This window comes from Chionomys nivalis, chromosome 21 (genome assembly GCF_950005125.1).
Source record: "Chionomys nivalis chromosome 21, mChiNiv1.1, whole genome shotgun sequence".
NCBI classification, from domain to species: domain Eukaryota; kingdom Metazoa; phylum Chordata; class Mammalia; order Rodentia; family Cricetidae; genus Chionomys; species Chionomys nivalis.
The window spans coordinates 47850014-47866537 of record NC_080106.1 but is presented as its reverse complement, the minus strand read 5'-3'; the positions used below and the strand labels follow the sequence as shown (position 1 = coordinate 47866537).

General features: G+C 40.5%; 1 protein-coding gene across 6 annotated transcripts in view; it reads right to left on the bottom strand.

Moving 5' to 3' along the window:
* Anapc10 (anaphase promoting complex subunit 10) overlaps window positions 1–16524 on the bottom strand; it is a 125667-nt gene that overhangs the window by 93508 nt on the left and 15635 nt on the right. The window contains exon 5 of one of the 6 annotated variants that reach the window (XM_057753412.1): window positions 8501–8585. The exons of 4 other annotated variants lie outside the window; for them this stretch is intronic. In XM_057753412.1, the coding sequence (XP_057609395.1) occupies window positions 8511–8585 (75 nt within the window). In that variant the 3' untranslated portion in view covers window positions 8501–8510. Of the gene's footprint in view, window positions 1–8500; window positions 8586–10863; window positions 10969–16524 lie in introns of those variants that run through there. One more of the 6 variants, XM_057753413.1, reaches the window with a different exon arrangement.

Sequence of the window (16524 nt, the reverse complement as noted above, 5' to 3'; positions counted from 1 at the left end):
AAAAAAAAAAAAAAAAAAAAAATCTCAGTGCACAATGAAAACAAACGTATTGTGGTTTATAGGTTATACAGAGAAAAATAATTCTTTTTTTCTCAGAAATTTCAAGGAATATGTCAAAAGCCAGAGTCATATGTATGATTATTATTAAAAATAATAACACTATGTAAACAACATACATTGCCCAGATTCAATATAGGTAAAATGAGAGGCAGATCCAAAACCAGGAGCTTGCTGAATGTTCTACTCTCCCTGGAACTGTATAGAGACATCGTCCAGTTTTAAATAATTGCAAAGTACCTTTATGTTAATTTCAGAGTCATTTCCATAGCCTGGTTAGTTGGGTTAGTTAATTCAGTACAAATTGAAATGCTGTAAGTTAAAAAATATGTTATTTTAACTGCATATTTTTAAAAATCAGGGTGAAGTATTACTACATATGAATATTACTACATGTGAATTTTACTACATGTGAAATCAAAAAACAACCACAGAGACATCTGCAAATCCCTACGTATTGCTACTCTACTTACAATACAGAAGTAGCCTGATCTACAGAGCAAGTTCTAGGACAGTCAGGACTGTAACACACAGAAACCTTGTCTCAAAAAAAGAAAAAAAAAAGGAAAAGGAAAAATGCCTCCATCATCACCATCCCTGACTTCAAGCTCTACTATAGAGTTATAGTAATAAAAACAGCTTGGTATTGGCATAAAAACAGTCAGGTGGATCAGTGGATCAGCACTAATCCACACACCTATGCTGATTTTTGACAAAGAAGTCAAAATTGTACAATGGAAAAAAGAAAGTATCATCAACAAATGGTGCTGGAATAACTGAATATCAACATGTAGAAGAATGCAAAGATCCATATCTATCGCCAAGTGGATCAAAGACCTCAACATAAATCCAGTCACACTGAACCTCATAGAAGAGAAAGCAAGAAGAAAGAAAACCTTGAACAAATTGGCACAGGAGACCACTTCCTAAATATAACCCCAGTAGTACAGACACTGAGATCAATAATTAACAAATGGGACTTCCTGAAACTGAGAAGCTTCTATAAGGTAAAAGATATGGTCAACAAGACAAAATGAGAAAAGATCTTCACCAACCCCACATCTGACAGAAGGCTGATCTCTAAAAAGAACTCAAGAAACTAGACATCAAAATACCAAATAATTCAATTTAAAAAAATGGAGTACAGATCTAAACAGAGAACTATCAAAAGAGGAATCTCAAATGGTTAATAAACACTCCAAGAAATTGTTCAACATCCTTAGCTTTCAGGGAAATGAAAATCAAAAGGACTCTGAGACGCCATCTTACACCTGTCAGAATGGCTAAGATCAAAGACACAAGTGATCGCTCATGCTGGATAAGATGTGTTGCAAGGGGAACACTCCTCCATTGCTAGTGGAAGTGCAGACTTGTACAGTCATTTTGGAAATTAATATGGGGGTTTCCCAGAAAATTGGGACTCAAGATGCAGCTATACTACTGATGAGCATATACCCAAGGGATACTCCACCACACCACCAGGACACTTGCTCAACTACACTCATAGCAGCATTATTCATAACAGCCAGAACCTGGAAACAACCTAGATGCCCCTCATGACCCAAATGAAGAATGGAAAAAGAAAATATGGTACATTTACCCAATATTACTCAGCTGTTAAAAATAATGACATCATGAGGTTTACAGGCAAATGGACAGTACTAGAAAAAAAATCATCCTGAGTGAGGTAACCCAAACCCAGAAAGACAAACATGGTATGTACTCACTCCTAAGTGGATGTTAGATATAAAGCAAAGGATAACCAGGCCACAGGCCACAGTCCTAAAGAAGCTAGGTAACAAGGAGGACCCTATGAAGGACACACATCAATCATCCTAGGAAGGGGAAATAGAAAAGATCTCCTGGGTAAATTGGGAGAGGGAAGGATAGGGGATGAGAACATGAGGGAATGAGATGATTGAGTTGGGGGAGGAGCAGAGAGAGAGAGCGCGCAATGAAAAAGATATCTTGATAGAGGGAGTCATTATGGGATTAGGGAGAAACCTGGTGCTAGGGAAATTCCCAGGAATCCACAAGGATGACCCCAGCTAAGATTCCTTAGCAATAGTGTCTGGATTGGCCTCCTGTAATCAGATTAGTGACTACTCAAATTGTCATCATAGAACCCCCATCCAGAAACTGTTAAAAGCAGATGCAGAAATCCACAGCTAAGCACTGGGTTCAGCTCCTGGAGTCCAGTCAAAGAGAGAGAGGAAGAATTATATGAGCAAGGAAGGTCAAGATCATGCCACAGAGACAACTGACCCAAGCTAGTGGGAGCTCATGGACTCTGGACTGACAGCTGGGGAGCCTGCATGACACTTAACTAGGGCCTCTGAACGTGAGTGACAGTTGTATGGCTTGGCCTGTGTGAGGGACCCCTGGTAGTGGGACTAGGATTTATCCCTGGTGCATGAACTGGCTTTTTGGAGCCCGTTCCATATGGCAGGATACCTTGCTCAGTCTTGATGCAGAGCAGGGAGGGGCTTGGTCTTGCCTCAACTTGATCTGCCAGGCTTTGCTAACTTCCCATGGGAGGCCATACCCTCTCTGAGGAGTGGATAGGAAGGTGGGAAAAGGAGTGAGAGGGTAATGGGAAAACGGGAGGGAGGAGGGGAGAAGTCGGTATGTAAAATGAACTTAAAAATTTTAAATAATAAAAGAGCAGAATGAGAAAAAGAGAAAATGCCTCCATAAGATCAGGTTGTAAGTAAGCCTATACTACATTTTCTTAATTAGTGATCAATGGAGGAGGGCCCAGTACATTGTTAATGATACCATTCCTGGGTAGGTGGTCCTAGGTTCCATAAGAAAGCATGCTAAGCAAGCCAGTGAAGCAAGCAAATAAGTAGCACTCCTCCATGGACTCTGCATCAGCTCCTGCCTCCAAGTTCCTGCCCTGTCTGAGTTCCTGTCCTGATTTCCTTCAGGGATAAACAGTGATATGGAAGTGTAAGATAAACAAACCCTTTCCTTCCCAACCTGCTTTTTAATCACAGCAATAGTAACCCTAACTAAGCCAGTGAAATAATCCAGAACTGACAAGAACTGTCTGCCTTCTCTCACATGTGGAACCTATAAGTGTCTTATGAAATTTAATACTTTGTATGCTAATTAAAATTCAAAAGAAATAAATGAAAACATACATATATAAAACTGGAGAACAGAAAGGTGGATGCCAGAGATTAGAGGTGTAGGGGCTGGCAAGATGCTATTAAAGGATACAAACTTTCAGTCAAATAGGAGGAATCAGTTCAAGAGATCTATTTACATCATGGTAACTATGGACAGTAATATATGGTGTGGGAAGTCCTTCTGTATATGTGTTGCTTTTATTGGTTAATGAATAAAGAGGCTGCTTTTGGCCAATGGCTTAACAGAACATAGCCAGGCTGGAAGAGATACATTTAGAGATAGTAGGCGGAGTCAGTGAGAAGCCATGTAACCCCATCAGTGATGGGCATGGCCGATCGGAAGTTGTAATTAACCAAACCAACTTAATATTCAGCTTTAATAAATAGAAGAAAGGAAACTTACAAAACCAGGGTTCCAGCAACTCAGGAGAGCAGGAACACAAAAAGAGAGAGCAAGAGCACATGGATGTTTTTATTGACTATGTGTGGCCCCAGGAGGACACACCTTAAGCAGCATGTGATTGGCTGAAGTCCCCCATCACACCAGAGACAGGCAGCAGCGGACAGAACCTTGTGGGTAAGCCATAGCCACGTGGCAATACACAGGTTAATAGAAATGGGTTAAATTAAGAGGTAAGAAGAGCTAGCCAATAAGAAGCTAGAGCTAATAGGCCAAGCAGTGATTTAATTAAGTTTCTGTGAGGTTATTTCAGGGCTGAGCAGCTAGGAACAAACAAGCAGCCTTCTCCCAACAAATATATTCTATACTTGACAATTACTAAGACATTCTTTTTTTAATGTTTACTAATTTATTATGTATGTCAGGGGAGGGGTACAGTCAGCTCTTTGCTTCTAACCATATGGGTCTCAGGTATTGACCTCAGCTCATCAAGTTTGTCAGCAAGCACCCTTACCCAAGGAGCCATTTGACAGGCCCAATAAATGGTAGATTTTAAGATGTTCTCAATACAGAAGAAAGAAGAGGAAAAGAACAAGAGGAGGAGGAAGGGGGCAGAGGTGAAGGAAGAAAGGAAGAAGTGTTAGAGCTGGTGGAGTGCTTACTGTGCAAACACGAGGGACTGAGTTGGACCCCAGAACCCACATAAAAAGCTGGTCATACTGACACATGCTTGTTGTAATCCTAGCACTGGGGAGGTGGAGATAGGTGGATCTTTGGGGCCTGGGAGCCAGCATCCTAGCCTATTTGATAACCTGGGGGGGGATGTAATCTGAAGAGGAACACCTACAGTTGTCCTCTGGCCTTTACATGCGTACACATACACAAAAATGTTGTGAAGGAAAGTATATGCTAATATGCTTTATCTAATTCTTCTGCAATGTATGCACATACCAAAACATTTTGTTAACATAGAATTTTTATTAGGTTACATAACCAACACACTATCTGAACCATTTCCCTAGGGAATCATTTAGTCAAAACCCAGACCTTCTTTTGTTACTAGTTCTTTGAGGGCCGCAGAGACGATTCAGTGGGTGTAGTGCTTCCAGGAACCTGAGTTTACACAGTCAGTCATCACAGTATGTGAGTCTGTGATCCTGACTGCTAACAGAGGCAGAGAGGAGAATCACAGCCTGGCATGTGCAGTGGAGAGGAGACTGGCTCAAGAACAGTAGAAGAGGAATTCCAAGACTGTGCTAGCTCCTGCTGTGACCACTGGGGAGAGGAAGCCTTAATTGAGAAGATGTCACCACCAAATTGCCTATAAGCAAACCTGTGAGTCATTTTCTTAATGATCATTGTGGGAGGGCCCAGCCAACCAAGGGTGGTACCATCCTTGGGCAGGTGCTCCTGGATGTTAAAAGAAAGCTGACTGAGTAAGCCTGTTCCTCCATGGCCTTTGCTTTTGTTCCTGCTTCTGGATTCCTGCCTTGAGCCCCTGCCCTGACTTCCCCTAGTGATGAACTATAAACTGTGATGGACTTTAACATGAGCTTTAACATTAAATAAACCTATTATGAACAAACCTATTTAACATAAAACAAACCTATTATGAATAAACCTATATAAACTCACCAAGCTGCTTTTTGGCCATGATGTTTATCAGAATAATAGAAAGCAAAGTAAGACAGACCTCAAGGTCATCCACTGACTTCCTCAAGGCCGTCCACTGATCTCTACAGGTGCACCATGGCTTGCAGAGTTCTGTGTTTTCTTTCTCTTTCTCTCTCTCCCTCTCTCTCCACCCCTCAAGTCTTCCCTACCTACTATCTCTGCCTACTTGACTAAGCACCCAAATCAAAACTAGTTGTGATCATTCCTACACTAACTACAATGTAGAATCTTCATTCTAAAAATATCACCAAAACAGCTTAACCTTAACTTTAAGCACAAGAGGAAAGATGTTCAAAACCATACAAATCCTCGTATGATGACTTTTCTTAATTCTTTAGGAAAGAGAAACACTCACTGCCGTTTACACACAGCCTTTCATCCCAAGCTTTACTCCAATGTTTTCATTTCTTCGTTTTGAAAACTGAAGATCCAAAGGTCCTCTGCTTACCTAAACCGGTAAACCGAGCTGAGAGAAAAAGAAAGGTGCCTGACTAAACTCCCTTCCTAGGATATTCTGCAAATGCTACGGTGAGAAGGGGTGCAGAGCAGTTGCTGCAGTTCCTTCAACTCACTCATCAGTACTCAGGGCACTGAGATAAGAGAAGCTCATGTTCAAGGCCAGCCTGAGCTACAAAGCAAGGTAGAGGTGAGCCTGGGCTATACAGGAAAACACTATCTCTAATAAGGAAAGAAAGAGAGGAAAAGGGAGCCACTTATAGTGGGAGGTTTAAGCAGGAAGACTAAGAGTTCCAAAAAATACCTGGACTAGTGAGATCTTGTTTCAATAAAACAAAAAATACAAGTCACCACATTGCTAAGGGTAAGAGGGTCATGTAAATAGGACAGCCATGTAGTAAAAGTTTAGTCCTTAGCTTGGCACTATGTAAACTGTAAGAAGTGGGTTCCTGGAACTAGAGATGGCTCAGCAGTTAAGAAAAATGGCTGTTCTTCCAAAGGACCCATGTTCAGTTCCCAGCACCCATCTGGTGGTTTCACAGCCATTTGTAACTCCAGTACCCACGGATATGAAGCACTCTTCTGGCCTCCATGGGCATCAGGGTACACATGTAATGAACATACATACATGAAGGCAAAACACTTGTCTTAGTTAGGGTTTTATTGCTGTAAAGTGACACCATGACCACAGCAACTCTTATAAAGGAAAACATTGCATTGGGGCTGGCTTACGGTTCAGAGGTTTAGTCCATTGTTAATATGGTGGGATATGGCAGCATGCAGGCAGACATGGTGCTAGAGAAGGAGCTCAGAGCTCTACATCCAGATCCACAGACAGGAGGAAGAGACTGCTACACCGGGCGTGCTACATCTGAGACCTCAAAGTCCTTGTGCCCCTCCTGTGACGCACTTCCTCCAGCAAAGTCACACCTCCTAATAGTACCTATGAGCCTATGAGGTCATTTTTACTCAAACTACCACAACACTCATACACATAAAATAAAATAAGTAAATGCAAAAAAAAAAAAAAAGGAGGAGTAAGAATCGGTTCTGGGTGAGATAACCCAGTGGTTAAAAGGACACACTGCTCTTGCAGAGGACCTGAGTTTGGCTCCTAGCATGTACACTGGATGGCTCACTCTAACTCCAGCTCAGGGGACCTCTTCAGGCAACTGCACTCAAGTGCACACACCCACACACTCATACACATAATTAAAAATAAAACAAATCTTTAAAATTGTATTTAAAGAGTAGGATTCAGGTTTTCCAGACACCGGGACATGTCCATGAAGGGCATCCTAGGACCCTCATTACTTCCAACTATGATGCGAGCATCTCTGTCCTACTACATGCTTTACACCAAGACTCCATGACTTGCCATAGATAGGTTGCAAAGCAAAAGGACCGAAATCTCCCCAACTGAGAGCCAAAACCAACCTTTCTTATTCCTAAGCTGACTGTGCCCAGTACTTCTGTTATAGCAATAAAAGCTGATTAACTCAGGGGTTATGTAAAAATTGTGTATCTATCCATGGGAACAAAAAATAAAAGTGACCAGGTATGAGAGGTCAGTAAATAAAGCCTATTATAGGCGTAGGTGTTTTCCCCACTCCTGGCTATCTATTTCTCCTCTTGCATCTACCCAATTCATTCTATGTGTGCTACATCTTCCCTTATCTAACAGTTTGCTGTATTCTTTAAAAACATCAGTTTTTACATGCTCCTTCGCCTGACTGCCCAATCCAGCATATATCTCCTTTACCCACCAACCTCTCTTCTTGTTGCTGCAAACTTTGCTTCTATTTCTTGTAAGTCGAATTTATAAGGGAAAAACACACACACACACCTATCACAGGATCCATCAACCCTTCATCTGAGTGTACATCCAAGGAGTTGAAGCTAGGTCTGGAGACATGCACACTTGTGCCCGCAGCAGCATCAGTCTTTAAACTGACAACACGTGGGACCAATGCAAGTGTCCACTGGACAGAAATAGGCAAAATGTCAAGTGTGGGAGTATGTAAATGAAAACACAAACATTGCATTATTTCACTTGCATAAAGATGTGTAGTATAGTCAAATTCATAAAAACCAGAAAATATACAAATTCATGAGGAATACAGAGAAAAATGAAAAGCTATGATTTAATAAGTACAGAATTTCAGTTTTGAAAGTAAAAAGTTCTGAACATCTGTTGTACTACTGAACTATATATTTTAATTTTAATATATGTTGGTAAATTTTACAATTGAATTTTTTCAACGTCTATGAAAGAAAATCCAATTTTCCTGGACAATTTTGGAACAAGCTAGACAAGCATAGGTTACTGGCCAACCTATATACTAAAAGATTTAATAAGTTTTTGTGTGCTAGGTTTCAGCCACACATCCTCCTCCCTGCTTAGCTGGGCTATATGATGCCTTACAAGAGGAACTGGGCCAGGTCTGGCAGTATACAACTGTAATGCCAGCACCAGAGGGCAGAAACACGTGGACCATGAGCTCTAGGCCAGCCTGGGTTGTACACAGGAAGTTCAAGGCAAATGGATGAGGGGCGAAGTAATCAGTAATCTGTATCTCTAAGATCACACCATCTTCACTTCTGAAAGTAAAGCTTGTATTTCTATCAAAATATATTCCACCATCGTGTAAACAAAGTTACAATATTTTGTTTTCCTGCTCTTTAGCTGTCATTGTTACCACTCTGCATGAAAGCAATAGCACAAATCTGTAACTGCTAAGAAAAACAGTGACCTTAAAAGCCAAGAGGTAGCACACACCTTTAATTAGTCAGATCTCTTGGAGTTTGAAACCAGCCTGGTCTACAGAAGGAGCTCCAGGGCAGACAGGACTACACAGAGAAACCTGTCTCAGAAAAAGAAAAGAGAAGAATAGAGAAGAGAAAAACAATAAATGAGATGAATAAATAAATAAAAAATAACAGAGGTAGGGTAGTGACCTTAGGGCTAGCAAGATGGCTCAGCTGTGTCCATATCTCCAGGAACCAAAGCCCCCAAATGCAAGTCTGAACACCTGAGTTTAATCCCACGAACCTATGTAAAGGTAGAAGTAGAGAACCACCGCATAAAGCAGTCCTCTGACCCTCACATGTGCCAACCCTGTCTCTGTCTGTCTGTCTGTCTGTCTGTCTGTGTCTGTCTGTCTGTCTGTCTCTCTCTCTCTCTCTCTCTCTCACACACACACACACACACACAAGAATGTCCTTCAAAATCATCCTATTTGGTACAAATACTATTGTTTGAGTATCCCTAATCCAAAAATCTAAAATTCTCAGAACTCCAAGTACTGATTTTAACTTTATAAACAAAAATTCCACAGGACAAAACTTTCAAGAACAAAATGACTAAAAGAGTCATAAAATTACTTTCATACTACATATATATGAAGAATAAGTGAACTGCATTTTAGTCCTTATATTTTTTTAAATCTTAAGTCCTAAGTACTTTTAGTCTCAAGTACTAAATAATTGAATAATGGCTATTAATCCCTGCTGGCATTTCCATGGACCCAGCCCTAACCAAGTCTTTTCCTATGACTATTGTTAGTATTCAGGCATCTGTACTGGCCTGCCCTTGAGGTGCTGACAGGATACGTCTTCTCCTATGCATATTCCCTATGTTCCCTTATAAAAGGTGGGCCTTAACCACCTCCCGTCTCTTTCTCTGTGTGTCTCTCCCCGAGCCCTCGCTCTGCCTCTCCTCTTCTGCCTGCCTCTCCTGTCCCTAGAAGTTGGTCTCCCCTCTCCTCCTTTCCCATTCGCTGTGTCCCAATAAAAAACCTCTCCACTTGAGCACTGTCACATGACATCTTTTTGTCATATGCTACTTTTTAAAAAATTACAATTACACTCCCTGTATGAGCTAATACCACTTCTAAGCTGCTACTTACATACTGATGATCCTCAAATCTACCTGAAGAGAAGCCAAAAACTAGTGACTAAAATTAATCTCATCTATTCATCCTCTTCCCACCCTCCCGATACACAATCTCTAACCCTGCACTCAGTTTCTAATAAATGCTAACATTCAACCAGTTGAGAGAATCTAAGAATTCTAGATGCTCATTTCTCCTTACGTAGACCCTAGTCATAGTCCTGATATACCCCTGGTGGCCATCAGCCACGATTCCTTCCACATACCTTTAGATGCACTCCTTCCTCTTGAACTGCTCTAACCTCAACTAAATCCTAATGTTACCAGGATGTCAGCAGCCAGGTCCGCAGCACCATCAAGTCAAAATTATTAGCATTTTCTAATCTAAAATTTAAACTCCAAAGTCCAACTATTTGATTTCTGCCTCCTATATATTTTCATTGAAACACTTTCATAAGTGTCTCTAGGCAGAGTGAGGATTTTTTTTATTTCAGAGTCTTTGTTTTAATTTCTCTTCAACTCTATCAGTTCATCTGTGCTACCCTTCTTCAGGATTATTGCTATTCAGGCAGAGCTTTCAAACAAGGGCACTATTGTTGAATTTTAAAATCTTCCTGAGTGCTGGGACTGCTGGGATTGCTGGGACTGTAGACCAAGCTGGCCTCAAAGTCAAAGATCAGCCTGTCCCTGCATTCAGGATTAAAGGCATGTACTACCTACCACCACCCAGCTGCAAGCTGTTTTGTTTTTTTCCAACAAGAGTTTAGAAACAACTTTGAGTGCCTTCAAGATATGTGTAAGAAATTACTTCAGCTGGGCAAGGTGGTACACACCTTTAATCTTTGATCTCAGCACTAGGGAGGCAGAAGCAGGAGGAGCTCTGTGAGTTCAAGGTCAGCCTGGTCTACAAAATGAGTTCCAGGACATCAGGGCTATATAGACAAGGGGGGGGGGTTGGGGCACGAACAGGGGGACAGGGGGACGGGACGATGGACACAAACCCAAAGCCAAAATGACTTCAGTTCATATTTAAGCACAGAAAGTTCCATAACAATATTAAAAAGAACTAGAATTAGCAAATTGTTAAGTTTTTGTTTGATTTTTCTAAAATGTTTAAATAATTACATCAACTCTGTTATTTAGATAAAATTTTCTTTACATATTATTTTCCTTTCACAAAGCAAAACACAATTAAGTGAAAATATAACGTTAAAATACAAAAGATTTACCAGGAGGTGGTGGCATGTCATCAGTCCCAGCACTCAGGAAGCAGAAGCAGGCAGATCTCTGTGAGTTCAAGACCAGTATAGTCTACAGAAAGAGTTTCAGAGCAGCCACGGCTACATAGAGAAACCCTGTCTCAAAAAAACAAAAAAATAAAAAGATTTTAAAATTCAACAATAGTGCCCTTACTTGAAAGTTCTCCCTAAATAGCAATAATCCTGAAGAAGGGTAGCACAGATGAACTGATAGAGTTGAAGAGAAATTAAAACAAACACTCTGAAATAAAAAAAATCCTCACTCTATCAAGAGAATCTCTTCTATATATGCAGTGTTTTGTTTTTTGGTTTTTGGTTTTTTTTTGTTTTTTGAGACAGGGTTTCTCTGTAGCTTTGGTGCCTTGTCCCGGAACTAGCTCTTGTAGACCAGGCTGGCCTCGAACTCCCAGAGATCTGCCTGCCTCTGCCTCCCGAGTGCTGGGATTAAAGGCGTATGCCACCACTGCCCGGCTTATATGTGCAGTTTTTGCTTATAAAATCTCATCAATAGGTTATACAATTCTCTTAAACACCAACTTATAAAGTTTAAAAATAGATATGTGGCAAATAAATAAAATCAATTTTGGCAAAAATAATCAATTTGGCCCAAGCCAGTTTTTAAAAAAGATTTATTTATTTGCTATATATACAGCATGTTTGCCTACACACCAGAACAGAGAATCAGATCTTATTATAGATGGTTGTGAGCCACCATGTGGGAATTGAACTCAGGACCTCCGGAAAAGCAGTCAATGCTCTTAACCACTGAGCCATCTCTCCAGCCCCCAGGCAGTTTTCTATCAATATAAAGTCCATTTTAAGTGCCTCCTCAGCTACACTGCAGAATACTACAGATCCTCTGCAGAGAGTTTTCAGTAGAGATACAAAGATCTAGCCATGTTCTATAACTGAAATGAAGGGAATGATGACAGAAAAAGAATCATTTTAAGATACATAAGGTAGTCATTCATTTTTCTCACCTTCAACTCTTAAGTTACTATTTTAAATCAGTAAGATTACAAAAAAATAAGTATTTAAAATGTTTTAAGTAAGCAGATCCATAATTTCTAGGGGAAAAAAAAGAACTATTTAAATACCTCACTATATACTAGAGCCGCTCATAGGCAAAAATCCATGGAGAAATACAAAAGGATTTATTTAGACTTTCCATTCAGTTAAACCAGTCCTATAATTTATGAAATGATGGCTCCAAGCTCTCATAAAAGTTCAGTGATTTAATCATTTGTCTTTAGCATCTGAATTCAAAGAAGTCTCTCTTTAAATGTAAGTCATGTAGTGGAGAACTGTTAAAAAAAATATGATCTTACTTCATCTCTCCTTAAGACACAAAATACTATTTGACACTTCTTGAGCATATAAAAGGAAAAAAGTAAATGTAAGAAATTACCTAAAAAGATGTATAACTAAAAGTATCATTAACTATAAAGGTGCTAATTAAAAGAACTTCCAGAACTTGTGGTTCTTTAGTGAGAATTAAACAAAGCATTATTCTATTCATTAAGTTATTCCGGAAAATAGACCGTCACCTGGCACTCCTTAGGATTGCTGGTCTCATGAGGCCATATCGTCACCACATAGAAAGATACAAGAGAAAACTAAGACACTGCCTGTAAGACTCCCTTTTCTAAACCAGTAATACCACAAATTTAAACAACAGATGCAAAGACTAGATATTAAAGTATACCAAGGTCCAAAAAATATCATTTAAAGTTTCTCCTATTTACCTCTCAAACCCTTATTTTGTATTGTCAAACTCACTACAGAATAGAAGAGCTCCTCATAAACACAGAGATCTTGTATGAGAATATAAACTTCCCAAAATTCATCAGAGTTTTTTTTTTTAATACAAATATATTCTAGGAAAAACTACAACTAAGGCTAGTTGAAGCTTTGAGCTGATGACTAGCAGCAAACAAGACTAGAAAATAAATGCCAACAGTGACATCTAGTGGGCATTTCAGACAGCATTCGCCAGACCAGACTATTTCTAGTGCTATATTCACACAGCCTACACTAGGACAACTTTTACCTGTAACCCCAAATAAGGAAAGATTGTCCCCCCAAAAAAATCTTCTCAGTATGAGCAATCCATTTTGATAAACATGAACTATGTAACAAATCATTCAATTAAATGCCTCAAGTCCTCATAATACGAGGTACTGATTAAGTGTACTGGATATATAACTAAAAGGCTATCAACTGATCAAATGGGATCTGACTTTAAAAAATCAAGATATTAGCCGGGCGGTGGTGGCGCACGCCTTTAATCCCAGCACTTGGGAGGCAGAGGCAGGCGGATCTCTGTGAGTTCGAGACCAGCCTGGTCTACAAGAGCTAGTTCCAGGACAGGCTCCAAAACGAAAGAGAAACCCTGTCTCGAAAAACCAAAAAAAAAAAAAAAAAAAAAAAACAAACAAACAAAAAATCAAGATATTTTGAATAAAAAACATTAAAGCAAAGCCAATCAATGGTGGCATATGCCTTCAATCCTAGGTGTTGGGAAGAGAAGGCAGGTGAATCTCTGAGTTTGAGGCCAGCCTGATCCAAAAAATGAGTTCCAGGACAGTCAGAGCCTCAGAGAAACCCTATCTCGGTGGGAGGGGGGAGAGGGAGGAATTAAATAAATAAAAGAAAACCAGCTGATCTATTTGTGAATTTATTCAAGAACAAGAAGTGTATAATGATGTCAGAAAACATTTCAAACTAAAAAAGTATATTATTTATAAAAATCTTTCAAAAACTAAAATTATTTTTCAAGGAAAATTCTTTAAAAGTAAAATAACCTAAGTGTGCTAGCACACACCTGTAATCTCAGCACAGGGTGGGAGGATGTTAGTTCAAGGCTAGCCTCAGCATCATGGGAAGTTCCTGTCCTAAGAAGAAAAGGAAAGTAACAGTATACATATACAGGAGACCAGGTAGCTGTCTTCAAAAACAAACAAGCCCTGACATCAGCGAGATGGCAAAATGGAACTTGGCAATATCTGTCAATTAGATCAACTTTCTACACCTGTACACAAAAACGCCGCTGTAAAAAGCTAATAAGAAAGTCAGACGAGACTACCGAACCTGCTGGAGGGTGGGGGTCTATCAGCAGGACAGGAAGAGCAATTCTGTGTCTCTCGTGCCGCTCTTCCGACAGTCCCAAGCAGTGCGGTGAGAAGAGATGTCCTCTGCCTGAACTCTGCTTCAGACCCAAATGTGCAGTGCAATCCAGGAAGGGCCAGCACAGAGCAAGACACCACAGCGCCTAACTACACCAGTACTCATGGATGCTCATCAAGGGTGCATTGTACAGGGAGACATCTAGGATCAGCTCTGCCTGGCATACTCTGGATACGGGCCTACCCCATCACCACTCTAGTCCCCAAAGACTTAGGCCCTAGGTATAATGCAGGGCCAAAGCAGCCCTGGCATCTTTGAGCTCTGGACTGTCCCAATAACAAGCTGCATCCCATGGCCCAAGGCTTCAGTCCTGCCCCACCATCACACTATCCTTCCCCAAGTCCTATTCATTAGGCTAGCACCTGCTGTGGGTTAGCATTCACAGACAGAGGCACAGTCTTCCCTCATTCCAGGCTGAAGGAATAGGTAGACTCCAATGCTGGTCTGGCTACCTATTCCTTACACACTCAGGAGCAAGACTACCACAAAGATATGTCAGCCCCTGCAGACACAGACTTCTAGCTGTTCTTCATTAAAAAACAAGCTCTAGGGGCTGGAGAGATGGCTCAGTGGTTAAGAGCATTGCCTGCTCATCCAAAGGTCCTGAGTTCAATTCCCAGCAACCACATGGTGGCTCACAACCATCTGTAATGAGGTCTGGTGCCCTCTTCTGGCCTGCAGGCATACAAACAGACAGAATACTGTATACATAATAAATAAATAAAAAAAAAAGCTCTATTTCTGTTAAGACACCAGACGTACACATCAGCTCATTTACTGGAAGCAGGCCAGACTATCAGAGGACTGAGGACTCCAATGGTACACATACTCATGAATCACATCGGCTGTCCTGCCCAGGATCTCCAGATGGGCTGGCTGGTGGTGGGCTTTCCCAGATAGTCTTCATAGACTGGGATAATTTCCTTCTTCTTCAAGTACACAGACAGTAAGATCATGGCATAAGAATCAAGAACAATCCATGAAATACTACCCAAGCAAAGCAACAAAAAAAAGCACCACTGACTATCACAGGGGAAAGGGAGTGCCCTAAAGCTGCCTGAAATTCAAACTAGCTGCTTTAAGAAAACTCAAGAAGATTTAAAAATAGAAATAACTAAAAAAATTAGTACAATAAAAACTCAAAATCAGAAATGTAAGAAGTGGATATTGTTTATTTAACCAAATTCTAGAGCTGAAAAATATGATAAAAAATTTAATGCACAAGAGTAGAAATAATCTAAAGAACATATGAAACTAATCCACAAGAGGAAAACCATGCGAAGTCCTGATGAAAGCTTGCAAAACTTACGACCTAAAAAAAAATAACCAGTAGAAAGACAAGCAGCAAGCTCATTTAAATAACCAACAGCGGATTGGAAAGAAGGCTCGCAGTTGAAAGCACTTGCTGTTTTCCCAAAGGACCTGAGTTTGGATCCAGCACCCAAGTTCGGTGGCTCACAATCCCCTCTAACTCCAATTCCAGGGGACGTTCTAGCCTCTTCTAGCCTCCAAAAGCTCCCGGAACATGTGTGCATACACTAACACAAATATACACACATACACATATAAAACAATTCACATTAAAAGCATATACCTTTAAAATTTTAATATATAAGAGCAAAAATCCTTCCCAAATCTGGGGAAAGACAAAAATCTAGAACCACAATCTCTAACCAGATTCAGTCCCAACAAGGTGACACTAAGCTCTGGCTGGGAAGGGCTTTTCAGTGATACAGCTCCTTCTGAACCCCCATGCTCTGGATGGAATCCCCACACTGAGGAACTAAGCTGGACTTGGGTGGAACGGCTTCCTCGAAGCCTTCTCACTGTGCTACTGTGTTGGTTAGTGTTATGCCAGCTTGACACAAGCTACAGTCTTCTGAGAGGAGGGACCTCAACTGAGAAAATGCCCCCATAAAGCAGGGCTGTAGGCAAGCCTATAGGGCATTTTCCTAATTAGCAATTGATGGGGGAAGGCTCAGGCCATTGCAGATGGTGCTGTCCCTGGGCTGGTGGTCCTGGGTTCTATAAGAAAGCAGGCAGAGCAAGTCATGGGAATAAGCCAGTAAGCAGCACCCTTCCACGGTCTCTGCATCGGCTCCTGAGCTGCGTGGGTTCCTTCCCTCACTGCTTTTAATGAACTGTTATATACAACTGTGAACAAAATGAGCCCTTTACTCCCCTCAGTTGCTCTGGTTATGGTGTTTCATCACAATAACTAACCTCTAACTAAGTGCCCGGCCTGGCATGAACAGACATTTGTTTCTCTTGTTTTCCCCAAGAAAACATAATGATTTTATGTAACAAGGCATACATTTGTTGAAGCAGCCAAGTAAAATTTTGCAAACGCAAGTTGTTATTAATTACAATAAACAGCCATTACAAATATAAAATCTTTTATATAAAATTTGTAATTACAAATCTTTATGCAAATGATAAAGACTAAGATCAACAAATACCACTGGG